The 17161-nt window shown below is 40.9% G+C and overlaps 1 protein-coding gene across 1 annotated transcript in view; it reads left to right on the forward strand.

Annotated features, from left to right (window-relative positions):
* Window positions 1-4897, forward strand: part of csnk1da (casein kinase 1, delta a) — a 28094-nt gene extending 23197 nt beyond the window's left edge. The window contains exons 5-9 of the mRNA XM_071540911.1: window positions 79-249; window positions 890-1038; window positions 1148-1316; window positions 3100-3206; window positions 4847-4897. Coding sequence (XP_071397012.1) covers window positions 79-249; window positions 890-1038; window positions 1148-1316; window positions 3100-3206; window positions 4847-4897 — 647 coding nt within the window. The remainder of the gene's footprint in view (window positions 1-78; window positions 250-889; window positions 1039-1147; window positions 1317-3099; window positions 3207-4846) is intronic.
* Window positions 4898-17161: the final 12264 nt, after the last annotated feature.

Raw genomic sequence — 17161 nt, forward strand, 5'->3', positions numbered from 1 at the left:
CCATCAGCAGATAAAATGATCATTCAGGCCCGTGCAGCTTGCTAATCCCGTCTTTGTCTTCTCTCCGCGGGCCTACAGAGCAGTCCAGACGGGACGACTTGGAGTCCCTGGGCTACGTCCTCATGTACTTCAACCTGGGCTCTCTGCCCTGGCAGGGCCTCAAGGCCGCCACCAAGAGGCAGAAGTACGAGCGCATCAGCGAGAAGAAGATGTCCACGCCCATTGAGGTCCTCTGCAAAGGCTACCCATGTACGTCCACAATTCCTCACTGTTCCCGACCATGTGTAGGATTTAGGATTCATATTAACCCCCACGCATCTTCTGCGCCTCATACCTATTGCCCATACTCACAGTAAAGAACACCCTTTCTGGTACTGGCTACAATGCAAAAACTCGACATCTAAACAAGTTATTTCGTCTATTATTGAGTCCTAAAATTCAAATTTTCTTAAAACAAGTGAAAAAATCTGCCACTGGGTTGAGATAATTTCACTTGTTTCCAATGCAGGTTCACTTGTTTCAAGAAGTTTATAAAATTGAGTGTCAATATCTTGGAAAAAGGCAGATCACTGCACTACTCAAGAAAATGACGCTCGATTCTAGAAAATTCTTGAAACAAGTTGATTTGCATCAGAAACAAGTGAAATTATCTCACCCCAGTGGCAGATTTTTTCAGTCATTTTAAGAAAATTTGGATTTCAGCACTCAACATTAAGCTGAATGACTTGTTAAGATGGAGATTTTTTGCAGTTTTTGATGTTTAAAATGTGTAGATGAGAACTTTTTAGTGGAATACTACTTGTAGTTAAATTCAAGCATTCCTCTACCAAGCCCCGGTGTAGACCTGCTGTGTTTGAACCCTCCTCTTCGTCCTCTTCCTCTGCCACAGCGGAGTTCGCCACCTACCTGAACTTCTGCCGCTCGCTGCGGTTCGACGACAAGCCCGACTACTCGTACCTCCGCCAGCTCTTCAGGAACCTCTTCCACCGCCAGGGCTTCTCTTACGACTACGTCTTCGACTGGAACATGCTCAAGTTTGTAAGTCGTCGTGCGCTTTGTCCCGGAAGAGGATTCAGTTCACACAAAAAAATAGATTATATATCGTCTCCTATGTGGACTGATTTTTCGGTGTTTTCTGTGTGTGCAGGGTGCCAACAGGGCAGCCGAGGACGCCGAGAGGGAGCGCAGGGAGCGGGAGGAGAGGCTGAGGCACAGCAGGAACCCCGGGATGAGGGGCATGGCCTCGGCCTCGGGGAGAGCCAGGGCCGCTCAGGACGTGGCCGCCCCCTCGCCGCTCACCCCTACCTCACACACAGGTCAGCACACACATCATGACCTGTGTATGCTCACAAACTGCCATATTTAAGAATGAATGAACGTATGATTGAATAAACCCAAAGGTAATTCAACACAACTCAACGCTAACGAAAGGGGAATAACGAATGAACTGCAGATAAAGGAAACTTAAGCAATCTTTTATACATGAATGCCTACAGTAGATGAGTTTAAGGTTCTTCAACTAAGCTCTTAAAGGAGCTGATGACAGAACTGATGTGGCTTCTGTTGGCTTGTGTCTGCTAGTGTGAGTCTACTTATGTAAGACGTCACTCAAGCAAATAGGTAGTGTCTTTTTTTCCCCACACTCTGAGAAACACTTAAGGCTACAGGATAGCAGCAATGATCCTGCAAGTAAACAGATCAGAAAGGACAAACAACCGACTGTTAGGGAAGTAAATACTGTAACTTTCCCAACCCCACCTTAAGCCTCCTAATGGAAGGCTTCCAGGTGACATAACAAGCCCTCTGGCAGCCATGTTGGAGGTCCGCAGCTCTTGGGCAACAATGGCTGAGAACAGCTTGTTGCGTTACTAAACTTAAAGCTCATTTGTCTTAACTATACGCAATAGCTATCATTAATTTCTGTGCTGTTTTTGATCATTTCATCACTGCTCCATCTGATTTGTTTCTGTGTTACAATCAGTGGTGGAAGAAGTATTCAGATGTTTGACTTAAGTAAAAGTAGCAATACCACAGTGTAAAAATACTTTGTTACAAGTTAAAGTCCTGCATTCAAAATCTTACTTAAGTCAAAGTACAAAAGTATTAGCATCAGAATATACTGAAAGTAGCAAAAGTAAAAGTAGTCATTATGCAGAATGGCCCATTTCAGAATCATATATATCATGTTATTGGACTATAATTACTGATGCATTAATGTGTTCATCACTTTAATGTTGCAGCTGGTAAAGGTGGAGCTAATTTTAATTACTTTATATACTGCTAAGTAGCTTAATCTATAAAAACATATCATAATTTATTAGTTGATTTATAATTTGTATTAATAATCTAAATCTGCAAAGTAACTAGTAACTAAAGCTGTCAAATAAATGTAGTGGAAGTACAATATTTCCCTCTGAAATGTAGTGGAGTGGAAGTATAAAGTAGCATGAAATGGAAATACTCAAGTAAAGTACAAGTACCTCTAAATTGTACTGAAGTACAGTACTTGAGTAAATGCACTTAGTTACATTCCACCACTGGTTACAATAATGTAAATTTGTTAGCTAGCTAACCATGGTATCTGGTCAGCCAACCACTGTCTTGTTAACATATTTAAACACTAGCTAATGTATTTAGTAAAAGCTAGCGTTAGAAGTGGCTAGTTTAAACATTTGTTGCTTTGCTAAATTAGCTTGCTGGCTAGCTAGCTAACAGTTTGTTCAGGTTAACTGAGCTGACTCTTCTCAAGCTCCAACTCTTCATGTTTTGGAGTAGAGACTAGGGCTAAAGACAAGACAGTTTACTGTGTCACAGTAACCTACATTTGGAAACAAATCCACCTTATCACACTATTCACTTTTACTTATCACATTGGTGAATGGATTTACAGTCACACCACAACAAGGTTTTTCACGTATCACTCTTTTTCTAGCTTGGTTGATGATGGTGGCAGATGTGGTTGATAGATTAATGACGCAACTGCAAAGCCTTGCTATCGCTCTGTGGCATTGTAAAACCCTACAATCCACATACACTTGGCTTTTAGATATATTTATTCTTAGTGATTTGACTCCCTGTACCCCTGTCTCGCTCTCTCAGGTATGGAGAGGGAGAGGAAGGTGAGCATGCGTCTTCATCGCGGAGCGCCCGTCAACATCTCCTCCTCAGACCTAACAGGACGCCAGGACTCCCGCATGTCCTCACAGGTAACACACACACACACACACACACACTCACTCAACAGAGGCAATGCTGTAGTTAGTCTAAAGGAGAATAGTTTTTAAAATAACTGACACTTAGGCATACACGATGTTGAGTGATAGTAGGCTCCATGCTAACGCTTTAGCATACACTATGTTGAGTGATAGTAGGCTCCATGCTAACGCTTTAGCATACACTATGTTGAGTGATAGTGGGCTCCATGCTAACACTTTAGCATTAAGTAAAATAAGCAGTAAAATAATTCAAAACAGAGAATATAAACAAGAATAGAGCAAATGAGGGTTATATACACATACTAACAGACAATACCAACACTCAAAACATATTAAATAGAAATATACGAATAAAAATGTTTAAAAAGAAGTCTGTATTCCAGCATTAACAGGATGTAAAATGGCAGCGGCAGTATCAGTAAAAGCAGAACTTACAGAGAGAGAAACACAATGTGAGATTTGTGCATTAAGAAAAAATATGTGTGTGCCTGCTTGCTTATGTCGGATATAGGTTTACAGTGCGCTCTACCATACTACTGTTAGTGTGGATTTAAATAGGGGAGCTGAGTTTGTTAATGTTTGAGTTTTATAACGTGAAACATGAAGCAGGACTGATGACTGATGCTCGCTCTGAATGTGACTGATGTGTGAATGGGTGGGTGGGTTCATTAGTTCCTTTGTTCTGTCCTCTCTGATAGGCCTAGTGCTCCCCCCAGGGGCCAAAGAACACATTGCAGCCAGCTCCTCCAGGAATTTCTATGGAAGAAGTTTCTCATTTAACCTGCATTATTTTAGTTCCCGTTTGGCCTGAGTCCACGGTTAGAAAAGGTCTACCTCAAACATAATTGGACTCTTTTTAAATGCAACTATACAAGTTTAGAACCATGAAATGTTTTCACATGGACTGGTTTTATTTGGTGCTTACTGTGCTGATGTGGAGTCGGAGGTCTGTTCATTAAAGCTGGACTCCAAGCACAGTATTTTTTTCTGTTCATTAAAAAAAGATGAGTAGGTTCTGTGGTATACTGTATGTTCACTATCACAGAAAGTGATTGTAAATAGTTTTCTTAATGGGAGAAAGTCATTTTTTTTGTATCTCTTTAGTACCATTTTTCCTTGACTTGCAATATTTACTGCCAAAATCATCGAAATCTCTCGAATCCAAGCACAGTACTTTTTTGCATCACTTTTTTTGTTTTGACCAAAGCTGCAAAATAATGCCAAAAAAACATCAGAAATCCTGGAGGAACTGTCCTTTCCCGCTCAGAGTATTTCAGTGTTTTGATGCCCCAGACCTCAGAGTTCATACTCAATCACAGTCATCTTTTGTTTTGTCTACCCAGACAATCTGTACCGATGCCCCCCCCCCCTCCCGATTAGAGCCCAGCTCATGAATAACCCAAATCCCTCCCTGAATAATTTAAATCTTATTTGCATTCATAACCATGCATGGCTGGGACGGTGACTTATGCATAGAAATGAATCCCTATGGTTATTGGCATTGTTATGAGGTGGCCTGCCTGTCCATGTGTAGCAGCTGAAAGAAAGAGCGTGTGTGTGTGTGTGTGTGTGTGTGTGCACGTTTTCTAACTCTTTCTCTCTCTCTTTCTCTCTTTCTCTCTCTCTCTCAGGCTCTATCCCGGGTCACACCCAGCGGCCTCCAGTCCGCCGCCCCTCGGTGAAACCTTCCCATCCGACCCCCCCCCCCCCCCCCTCCCTCACCCGGCACCATGGAGGCCTCAACACACACACGGCCTGCAGCAGCACACAACACACACTCACTCACACACACACACACACACACGCACACACACACAGGACTCTGAAACGACTACAACAACCACTACGCAAGAGTTCGGTCGTGCTCTTGTCCACTTGACGGAGGAACAGAGGAACGAGGCGGCGAGGGGATGAAGGGAAAGTGTATGTGTGTGTGTGTGATGGAGGGGTGGGGGGGGTGTACGGTTGCCTTAACCACCTCGGCACAGTCAAGAGCCACAGCCGACCCTCTGCCGCCACGGAGGACTTTGAAAAGCGCTCTCCTCCCCCCCCCCCCCCCGGTGTTGACGAAGCCATGGAGTCACTTTTCTCTGGCGTCTTAATTGGGTTTTTTTTGTTTTTTTTTCTCTCTTCTGTTTTTACTTGTTTTTGTCCTTTAGCAGATTCAAGATCCCTTCATACCAGCTCCATCGGCCTGATTCGCAGGCTGCCCGGGTTTTAAAACGGAGAACGTCAAGACACACTGGGTGGGATTTTTTTTTTTTATTGTTTTTTTATTTTTATTGTTTTAAATAAAGGAAAACGATGACGGCAAGAAGACACGCGGTCCGTCGTGGCAGCGCAACAGGACAGTGTCTAGACTTCCATTTTGTGTCCTGAAAGACTCCTGAAGTCCCACAAGTCAACATTTGTATGGGGCGGTTTTGTTTTTTTTTTCTTTCAAGTTGTGTTTGTGGTTTAAATTTCCAGCGAGGACTTCCCCACCCCCGCTCTTGTCGATTTTTTTTAAAACGGGACAACAAGGCGTCCCGTCTTTTTAATGTTCTATTTTCCAAGGCAGATTTGTCAGCGAGGAGGTGTGTTTTTTTTTTTGGAAACCCGGAATTTCAAAACACAACGTCCCGTCTCCTGTCTTCGGGTCGCGACTGTAGTGCGAAAGCTGTGAATGAAACGATGACACGCCTGTGATGTAGATCTGTCCGCGTTGTTACGGATGGGACACTTCTTTTCTTCTTCTTTTTTTTTTCCAGTGCTTAGTGATGTGATTTTTTTTTTTTTTTTTTTATGTGTGTGTTTGTGGGTTTCTGTGTGAAATGAGGTTGTAGGTCTGCCTTAGGTTTCCGGAAGCTCTAAGGGGGACGATGGGACTCGTGGAGGACGCTTTCGAAGTTCAGAAACTCCTTTGCGCTGGAAAGCATCCTGTCCCTCTGCTTCCATTTTGATGCCTAGACGCAGCTTGAATTGTTTGGAATCAGTCAGCTTCTGTTTTTTAAAAGCAGAACTTTGGCCGTTTTCTACCCGGACCCCGATTTCCCTTCGTTTTCCATCGCAGCGATCGATCCTGACCGAAATCTCGCCAACTCTCGTCAATCTCCGTCCAAAAGCGCCCAAAGCACGTCTTCTTAAACGTACTTTTCACTTCATTCACGACCTGACAACTTTCACTATTTATTTTGCACCGCTTTACACGGCGGTGCATGCACACGAGCACCCGCAGCGATGAAGTGCTAAAGCAACAGCCGAGGAAGCTGTCGCCGTCAGAGAAAAGCATGACCTTAGATCGGTTTCATTCACGTCACTTTTTTTCCTGACATGTTTCATTCCAGGGCGAGCGTCGGCGTTGTCGGACAAGACGTGCTTTGGCTGCTTACGGAGTCGGGTTTTTGGAGAGTCCGTCGGCCCTATAACACTACTGGAGAGCAAGAAAGATGAGGGAGAAAGAGATTTTTGTCAGATTCCATCAGTATGATGTAGGGACGGGACGGTGCGGTTATCTCGCGATACGATTCGATACGCGATATGGGGTTTGCCGTTCGATACAACCACGATGCGATGTAATGAATAGAAGTTCAACGACAGCAAAGTCTCACTGTGCAGAATTCTGTTTGTTTTTGCAAGCGATGGCATTGGCTTGCTGGAATGTAAACAACAAAATGCCATTACAAAGTGCAAACTAGAAGGGAACTCGGAGAGCGTAGAACTCCGCCAAGGTTCGTGCTATTATTGCTTGTTCGTGAGTCGGATCCGGATCCGCTCCAAAATGTAATGGGTTCTTCCTTGGCCCATGCTACACCCTTCCACCAAGTTTCATGAAAATCGGGCCGGTAGTTTTTCCGTAATCCTGCTGACAGACAGACAAACAAACTAGAAGGGCACTCGGAGAGCGCAGACCTCCGCCAAGGCCAATAGTCCAATCTGCTATAATATGCAAATTTCATGAGTCAGATCCGGATCTGCTCCAAAATTGAATGGGTTCTTCCTTGGCCCATGCTACACCTTTCCACGAAGTTTCGTGAAAATCAGCCCAGTAGTTTTTCCATAATCCTGCTAACAGACAAACGGCACCAAAAACATAACCTCCTTGGCGGAGGTAATAAGATAATTTGGATGGAGAGTTTGTGAAATTGTGATGGGCAAGTCATCTCATTTGTGATTACTACAGCAGAATAAAATGGAGCTAATATCGCGATTCATGTTTCTGCCCCACGATGCGTATCGTCACATCTTTCGTATCGCGCTATATTGAATTTCAATATATCGTCCCGTCCCTAGTATGATGGAAAACCGTTTTGAAAATAGAGCCCAGGTAGAAAACGGACGCTACGCTTTAACTTGAGGCACAATTTCGCCCATTTTAACGTGGAATTTTTGAGTGCGATCGCGATGCTAAGGACGCATCGACCCCCCCCCCCCCCCGGTGCTACGAGGTTCCGCGCCTCCAGCCAGCCAGCGTCCCTCCCGACTCGACGAATTCCCGCGAAACCTTTACGAGTAGAAGCTTCTCATTCGGTGTGGTAGACTGGTGGCAAAGTGCTGTAGGCCCTTTTTTCTGTAGTCGTTAAGGAAAAAGGGGGTTGTAGTGGTGACTTTTGGAAACAAAAACAAAAAAAACACAAAAAAAACAAACCACGTTTCTTCTGTTCTCGTGTGTGTAGGATGTGCCTACTCCGTCTGCACGAGCCGCTGTACGGTTGTAGGGCGATAGCGTACGGAGAGATCGGGAACGCGTCACTCCGTCGTAGCTTCCCCGCTCGGCTAGTTTTTTTTTTTTTTCGATCCTTCACCCGTGGGCTCAAAGACGGAAAAAAAAAAAAAAATGAACTCGTTTGTCTCACTGATGATGGTTACGGTGAATGCAAGTACACTTTTACATGGGCTAATTTATTGTCGTTTCTTCAATCTTTTCATGTCCGATTTCACCCTCACTTTTCTTTTTCGTTGTTGTTTTTTTTTTTTTTTTTTTTTTTAAATCTCCCGGTCGATTTTTTTTGTTTTGTTTTAACTGCGCGGTGGAGATGGTTTGCCGACGTCCCACGATGCATCTCTCTCTTTGGATTCATGGGAAGTCTCGTCTCAACCACCCACCCACCCCTCACACACCTTTTAAGACTTTTGTCCCTCATTTGTAATGCCACTGTATTTGTGTATTTTAAAATTGTGTAAATAAATTAATAAGTGCTTGTATTGGCTGGGGATTGTATTTATTGATTTGACAGGCTAGACCAGTGACTCTCAACCTTTTTCATATCAAGGACCCTAATTTTGCACACATTAGAGCCACGGACCCCCATTTGATGAGATTTTGTTTCTCAGACCCAAATCTGAGAATATATTTATTGTTAGATATGATTTTGTCCAGAATTCCATGACTATCTGTATTGTAGGTAGAGAGATAACAGTGAAACAGTGAAACTATGATCAAAACAGTCATTCTTCTACATTCTCTTACTGTGTTGTAAATTAAATAATGCTGAAGTTCAACAATTCATCAATTTGCTGGGGACCCCCTGGAACCCCCTCAAGGACCCCTGGTGGTCCCCGGACCCCACGTTGAGAACCACTGGGCTAGATGACTCGTGAAATTATTTGGCTATAGGAAATGTAGGTAAAAACAAAAGGAAACTTCTGACTATATACTAAAAATGCTTACTTGTAATTGTTAAGATTTACTTAATCGCATTCTATGGTTCTGGACGGGCAGGATAGAGGGGAAATGAATACCACCAGATACCAAGGTATTTTGAGGAAAAATCTACTCCACCTGCAAAAAAGCTCAAGGCAAAGAGGAATTTGATCTTTCAACATGACACTGATCCAAAAAAAAAGGAAGATCAGTGTCCTCGGTCCTATAGAAACCCTGTGGACCGACCTGAAGAGGAGTTGAACAGGAGGTTCCACTGCTGTTCGACTGAGCTTGAACTCTTCTGCAAAGACAAATGGGAGAAAATTCCTAAATCCAGAGGGAGCGTATCTATGTTCCCAGGGTCCTATGTTCCCAGGGTCCTACGTTCCCAGGGTCCTATGTTCTCAGGGTCCTATGTTCCCAGGGTCCTATGTTACCAGGGTCCTATGTTCCCAGGGTCCTAAGTTCCCAGGGTCCTATGTTCTCAGGGTTCTATGTTCCTAGGGTCCTATGTTCCCAGGGTCCTATGTTCTCAGGGTCCTAAGTTCCCAAAGTCCTATGTTCCTAGGGTCCTATGTTCCCAGGGTCCTATGTTCTCAGGGTCCTATGTTCCCCAGTTCAATATTCTGTTAACACACATTAACCCTCCTATTCTGTTCGGGTCAAATTTGACTCGTTTCAAGTTAAAATATTTCATAAATGTTATCCTTTTTTTTTTTTTATTGGAACAAGGCTTCAAAACAGCTATATAAACACAGCAAAACCAATGGTTATCATTTTCTTTGATTTTGAAGGTCTCTAACCCTAACTCTCCTAGCCCTAACCCTAACCCTAGAATTGGGGAACATAGGACCCTGGGAACATAGGAATGACTCCAATCTGGGAGTGTTAAATTGGCAGATACTGATCCATTTTTAACACATTAACTTAACTACTTTTTAACTTTACTTTGCTGGTTACTATATCCAAGTAAAAGGGGGGAAAAAGCATTGATGAAGCGGGTTCCTTACAACAGTGACTGAGTGTCACCACCGGGTGGCGCTGTGGGATAACCCGACCATCTGCGTGCCACTCATGATGCCGCTGCACTGCCAGGACAGTTACACAACAGGTCGTGCTGCTCCTATCCCTGCAGCATCCACCCAGGATAAGAATAACTGCCTGCTGTTGCAGTGTTATTCAGGGTTTTGACATGGGAAGCAGGACAATTTGGTAAAAAAAAAAATTCCAAATGATCCTGGAATATCATAGAATTTTGAGAGGTGTATTCCAGACAGGGGAAAGATAAATGGGTGGACTTCATGTCCCTTAACAATTAATTTCCTGGTGTCCTTTTTCTTATTCTGCCCATTTATAGATTCACAACTTTTATTAGCTGTGTTCTAGGCTTTGTTTCTTTATTGTGGTTTTGAAATTAGTCTTGAATTCAGTTCCAGGTAGCGTTAAAAAGGTCTTACATTTGGCTCTCTGAAACCTGCAGATCCCCAGTGGCATGCAGGGTTTCTGGGGTGGGAACAAAAGTGACGTGACTGGGAATGAGGGCCGCATTGAATATTGATGACAGTAGGAAATAGCAATGCTGTTTGGGTGGGGGAGAGTAGTGCTATAAATCCAAGTTGGAACAGAAATGTGTAGATCTATTTGCAAATGCGTACGAGGCATCTGGAGTGTTATTTTGTGTGTGTGTGTGTGTGTGTGTGAGAGAGATGGTGACGCGCTGTAAAGGCCACAAGCTTCTGTCCGACTGCCCCCACCCTCACCCCCACCCCCCAACACACACACACACACACAGTGTCATCTGACGTCAGCATAGCGGCAGAGTCTCTTCTCCGCAGCAACAACATGGCGGTTTATTTCTTCCCCTTATTAACACTCTTGTCAGTCAAACGAAGCGTCACACATTCAGGTGCAACACACACACACACACACACACACACACAAATTCATGCACACTGACAGAAATCAAAATGAGAGGAGCAGCTGCAGTTCACCATCTAATTACATCGAATCAGTTTCCCACAGCTAACCCTAGCACCAGAGTTTGACCCATGTAGATTCTGAAAGACGATATTTAGTGCCAATATTCAATATAAAAACAAAAACAAAATTAAATTAAAAAAAGTATTTCCCCCAGAATTGTATTGTTGTCAGGGTGGAAAAGCCTCTGAAACAGCATTTAGACTAACAATATATTCAGATAGCAGGTATTTGTTTTTCAAATCTGATCTGTAAGGCTGACTGTCAAGCATTGTGATTTACAAGTGAGCAGATTGGATTTGTGTGTTTGAACAGTGTACTCATTTACTGTCACATTGGTCGTCATAGTAACGATGGGTTTTCTGTTCAACAAGCTAGTCATGTGGCTTCGTTCCCATCGGAAGAGATTGGATTCCATGTTTTTTTTGCTGCTCAAACTTTAGAAAAAAATGGACTCTGCTAAGGTGGGGACTCCAGTCACATGAGTCACAGTGAGTGAGTTTTAATTGTTTGAGACTGGACTTGACTTGGGTTCTGGTGACTTGGGACTTGACTCTGACTTGTACTTTGATGACTTGAAAAGGTTTCTAAAGTCTTGACTTGAGATCTTGTGTTTGTGTAAATGACTTAGATTGAAAGTGATGAGATTTGTTCCAGCAGACGACTGAATTTAAATTCTGTTTTCTGAATTTGTATGGAATGATTGAATTGAAGTTGAAACTGATCCTAGAAATCAAACTCATGATGCTCTTACCAAGTTTTTATCCAATTAAAACCATATTGCAGTGAAAAGTCCTAGATATTTAGTTTTCTTTAAGATATTAAATTGATACTGGACTCTACTTAATCTACATTTAGACTTGAGACTTGACATTAATGACATGGACTTGACTTGGTAATCTACATTTAGACTTGAGACTTGACTTGAGACTTTCAATCTTTGTCTGTTGGCATTGAATGAAACAAAGTTGGTCTTATTACTAAGATTTTACTGAGAAAGGCACAGGGGATATTTCAAGAAGCAAAATGGCGGCTCTAGAAAGAAGCCCTCGCTCTTTGATTCTGAGGGACTGACATCAAAACCTGATGTTTACCACTGATGTTTCAGATGGCTGAAAAAAAAATGGAAATATCTGGACGTGATGGCACATTGTCTACATTTGGCCAGTTATCCACAGGAATAACAAAAATACACCAAATAACTCACCAAAAGCTGTTTTAAAACAGTTTAAGTGCCAGGATGATGGTGGATGTTGGTGTTCAGTGTAGGACAAGATGCAGGCTGAGGCCTATTTCAAATATGTTTCCTCTCTCAATGTGGTATGGAGGACCACAAGTGTCACGGAAATAGTAATAAAGCATTTCATTAATTAATAACTAATTGTACAATAAAAATAGGCATTAATAAATTTATTTACAAATTAGCTAATAGGAAAAGGAAAAGCAGCGGGGAAATGGAAATGCAAATGGGAAAGGAAATTGACCTTTTAAATGCCTGATTAAAATCTGTATTCTTAGTTCAATTTGTGAATCCAGTTATTTATTTCTCTTTCTATTTTTTTAAACTGCATTTTCAAATAGATTTTTAAATTCCATTATTTATTTATGAATTCATTAATGTATTTTTAAATGATGTACTTATTGACGGTTTTATGGTTGTTTTGGTAAATTCCTTTTTAATTTGAACTATTTATTGATGGATTAATATTTCATTTGTAAATTCTTTTTATAATTCCTCTTTTTATTGCCCATTAAAATATCAAATAATGAATTACTTTGTAATTTAGTCTATAGACTAATAAATTAATTTATAAACAAATTTATGAATGCCTATTTCTATTGTACAATTAGTTATTATTAATTAATTAAATGCTTTATTACTATTTCCGTGACACTTGTGGTCCTCCATAATGTGGTAAGTTACGGTATGTATGTAAATTAGAATGTAATTAGTTTTCTTTTTTAGTTACTTTTTAAGGTAAATAAAGTTGCTCTTATACTGAGAAACATAGGAAGCAGAGTGGATTCTATAATGGCCTATAAAGGTTTAGTAACTGTTATAATACTTTTTCATAATGGATCAAATATAATTTAGAGATAGAAAGTCTTAAACTTGTCAAAACTCATACAGAAGGAATTTAGAATACTGATATTTGGTTTTAAAAGGAAAACGCAGCACAAGACAAAATACACTTCTGTCATCTCTGTGAACCAGTTCAGTCTATTTCAACTGATAGCAGAGTGTCCCATTGACAGTCAATGGGAATATGTGGTCATACGAGTGTGAAAGCACCAAGGGATGTGACCACACTTTCAAATTCATGACTGTTAACACTGCAATGAAATGAAACTTTGGTTCATTCTGAGTTAAAAAAAAAAAATTCTTAAAGTAGCATCATGATTGTTGCACATAATAGGAAGTGTGAGGTTTTCTGTTTAGATGTCAAACACATTTGATACCATTTGATCACAAGTTTATCACACATAGCACACGGACTTAAATGAAGTCATGTTTTACAGAAGAAACCAAAATGTAGACACAGGAAAACGATATTCAAGTAAATACACTGTCTTGCAGTAAAGTGAAATGACTAGTGTGCTGTGCAACACCTGACAATGAAATACACAAACACCATGCCTGTTATCTGTCTATCAGTTGTTGTAGGCGAACTGTTAAAGGAATACACCTGCTTGGTAGATTGTCCCGGTAGCCATAAAGTGATGAGAACATAGACACCAAAATCATCCTTGTACACTATGTTGAGTGATAGTAGGCTCCATGCTAACACTTTAGCATACACTATGTTGGTTATAGCAGGTTCCATGCTAACACTTAAGTTTAGCATACACTATGTTCAGTGATAGCATGCTAACACTTTAGCATACACTATGTTGAGTGATAGCAGGTTCCATGCTAACACTTAAGTTTAGCATACACTATGTTCAGTGATAGCATGCTAACACTTTAGCATACACTATGTTGAGTGATAGCAGGTTCCATGCTAACACTTAAGTTTAGCATACCCTATGTTCAGCGATAGCAGGCTTCATGCATGCTAAAATGAGCCTGTCCTCCCCCAAAAAACGACCCCATAGGTCGTTTGTGCAAGCAGCTTATTACGACCTATAGTTACGTTTTAAAGTTAAGCGACCTCTAGCAGTCATGTAAATAACGACAATGTGCTACGTTGGTCTGCGTTTTTTTAATTTAACCATGACCAAACCATTTTCCTAACCATAACCAAGTTGTTTTAGTTGCCTAACCACAACTATAACCCAAGTTGTTTTATTTGTCTAAACTTTACCATAACCTTAACCCTAACCTTAACCAAACTTGTTTTACTTGCCTAAATTTAACCAAAGTTCAATTTGTGGCGGAGGAACATTTTCAAATTCGTCGAGGTCGTGTTCATTTCACGTATTTTTGTGAGATCACGTTGGAAACACTCCTGTGGGTCGTATAGGAACAAACGACCTATGTGGTCGTATGGGTTGGAGGACTTGTTGGCTAAAACCTTAGCATACACTATGTTCAGTGATAGCAGGCTCGTTCGCATGGAGCCTGCTATCGGGACAACCTACCAAAAACTCTGTGCATTCCTTTATAGTAACTATAGTGATCTGTTCAGGTAGCTAAAACTTCAGTGATGTCTAATGGCAGAAAATAATTCCTGCCCCTAATTCACACAATTACAAACAAAATAAACTTTCTTTGTAACAATATTGCCTCATCTTAATATAATTCTATTGCACATTAACCCACATAGACTGTATACACACAATGCAAAGCATGTGGGCAATGGAGTCAAGGAAAGTGCTATCAATCAATCAGTCAGTCAATCCTTCAAAGTCTGTTTCTCTCTCTCTGGAATGTAACAAGTCTGTGGCACTGTTAATAATCAACCACTCTCATTAATTATTCATATTAATTCTGTCCCACTTGTAAACACATACAAGACTTTGTAAGCTTAATACTCCATTACTTGAACAGTAACTACAGTCACAGACATACAGTTAAGTGCTTTCCAAAGACAAAGCCTGGTGATTGAAACAGTGAAAGCAGCAATGTGAATAATGGAACAACTTGGGCTGTGCCTTCAGCCAACAGTACTACAGTCTGGCATGAGTGATTCCCAATCAGCTGTTCTGTTCTCTACAGTGATACAGATGGTAACCACAGCAAAATGTCTTAAAATGAGATGCAGACCACAGCTCTTTCCTTCCGCATTTTCCCCACTACTCATTTCTAACAATCTACTCATAATGGAAAACTAAACACTTTTGTTGTGTAACTGTGCACACCCTTTATTATTGAGGTTTGTAATTGTGTTAAGATTTAATTAATCACATTTGGTTTGCCTTCCCATGAGTCCTTGTGTTTTGGGGTCATTTCCTTTAGTTGGTACGATTACGTTCTCATTATGGGCAGAAATATGTGTCACTAGAAACTGAAATTGAATTATTTATATTTGAATTTGCTCAACTTGAATAATTGCGTTAAAAAACTGAATTTGAATCACATAATTTGAATTTATATTGTTTAACTTGAATAATTGCATTGAAAAACTGAATCTGAATAGCATAATTTGAAATTGAATTTATTAGTTTGAAACTGAATTCCAATAAACTTGAAACTGAATGTAATATTATGAAATTGAATTCATTTGCTCTGAAACTGTATTCAGTTCTCACAATTCAAATTCAGTTCTCGTAATTCAAATTCAGTTCTTTCTCGCAATTCAATTTCAGTTTACTGAGACACACATCCTGGTCGTTGAGGAAGAGCAATCGAGTGCAGATTCACGGAACTCCTTTTCGGCCAATCAGCACCGACTGTATGTTTTTGACCATTTCCTTCACTCCCATTGATCCATGGACTTGATACACGTTGAAGAACGTTTCTTGAGGCTCGGACTGGGCTGTCAAACAAGGTAATATCAGTTTACCATATATTTTAACGATCTTTTGACTGTTTAACTGATGTTAACGTTATAGCTATTGTATTGAATTCTGCACTCAATTGCTCTTCCTCAACGACCAGGATGTGTGTCTCAGTGAACTGAAATTGAATTGCAAGAACTGAATTTGAACGAACCACACTGCAGTTCTCTTGTTAGAGGACTGAGACTCGCATTTTCAGGTGTCTCGGTGCTGTTATTTGGCGCCACCTGAGTTCAAATGACATTGCTCTCGGCCTGGACAAACTGAACTCAATGAGGAATGGTACAGAGTTCAAATAAAGCACTCCTAACATGCTTGGTGTCCATCTTAAACACTGTCAGTCTCCCAAAGCCATGTGGGAAAATGTCTGGATTGAAGACTTAATTACTATCCTCAGCACTGTACGCACAAGCTGCACTGACACAGTGAACAAGAACACGACAGCATCTGTTGTGTTACAAAGAGCCAAGACACCAACATTTTATATTCTTGTGTCAGTAGGGACTAACGTAGCTATAAATGAGTCAGTCACCTACTCTTATTCATATCTAACACTGATTTAGTGAATAACAAGCTGATTAATCTTAGGCAAAGACAAATGGGAGAAAATACCTAAATCCAGATGTGTTAAAGGAATAGTTCACCCAAAAATGAAAATCCTGTCATCATCTACTCACCCTCATGCCAAATGAAACACAGGTGAAATTTGTTAGTCCATATAACACACAGGGAGGTTGCCAGCACAACTTGGTAGCAGCCTTCTCCAAAACAACTGAAGTCAATGGGGACCAGTTCTTTAGAGTTGGTGTAAATATACTGTAGGTCTTTTTGGAACTCTGAAGAACTGGTCCCCACTGACTTCAGTTGTTTTGGAGAAGGCTGCTATGGAGTTGTGCTGGCAACCTCCCTGTGTGTTATATGGACAAACTTCACCTGTGTTTTAATTGAAGGGTGTGTATACTTAAGCAACCAAGCTGTTTTAGTTTTCCATTTATAACACATTAACTTTACTAGTTCTGTTTTTAAAGTTAATTTTGCTGGTTGCTATATCTAAGTAGAAGTAAAAATTGAAATAGTGTATAGACTTTTGATATGAACTGTATACACAGGGCAGTGCTGCAATGGAATTCTCCTATAGTCTCCATACTGTGAGCCACCACACTTAAACACCTAGTGCTAAACTATTGCTGACATACATAACTCTTATTATTATCATACGGCAGTGCAGTTGTCACATCTATTTCACATTACGTTTGTGCATGTCTTTATACGGCACAGCCCCACAAACGACGACAAACACCTGGATTTAACACTGAAGGATGGGAAAAGCCCAGCTATCCCTTAGGGTGCTCATTAGCACACATAAAAGTACACTTCCTCATGCCGTTGGGCTATTTCAAAAATG

The sequence above is a fragment of the Centroberyx affinis genome, unplaced genomic scaffold (assembly GCF_046629955.1).
Source record: "Centroberyx affinis isolate AG114_WGS23_722 - 3 ecotype Tasmania unplaced genomic scaffold, CSIRO-AGI_Caff_v1 ptg003745l_1, whole genome shotgun sequence".
NCBI classification, from domain to species: domain Eukaryota; kingdom Metazoa; phylum Chordata; class Actinopteri; order Beryciformes; family Berycidae; genus Centroberyx; species Centroberyx affinis.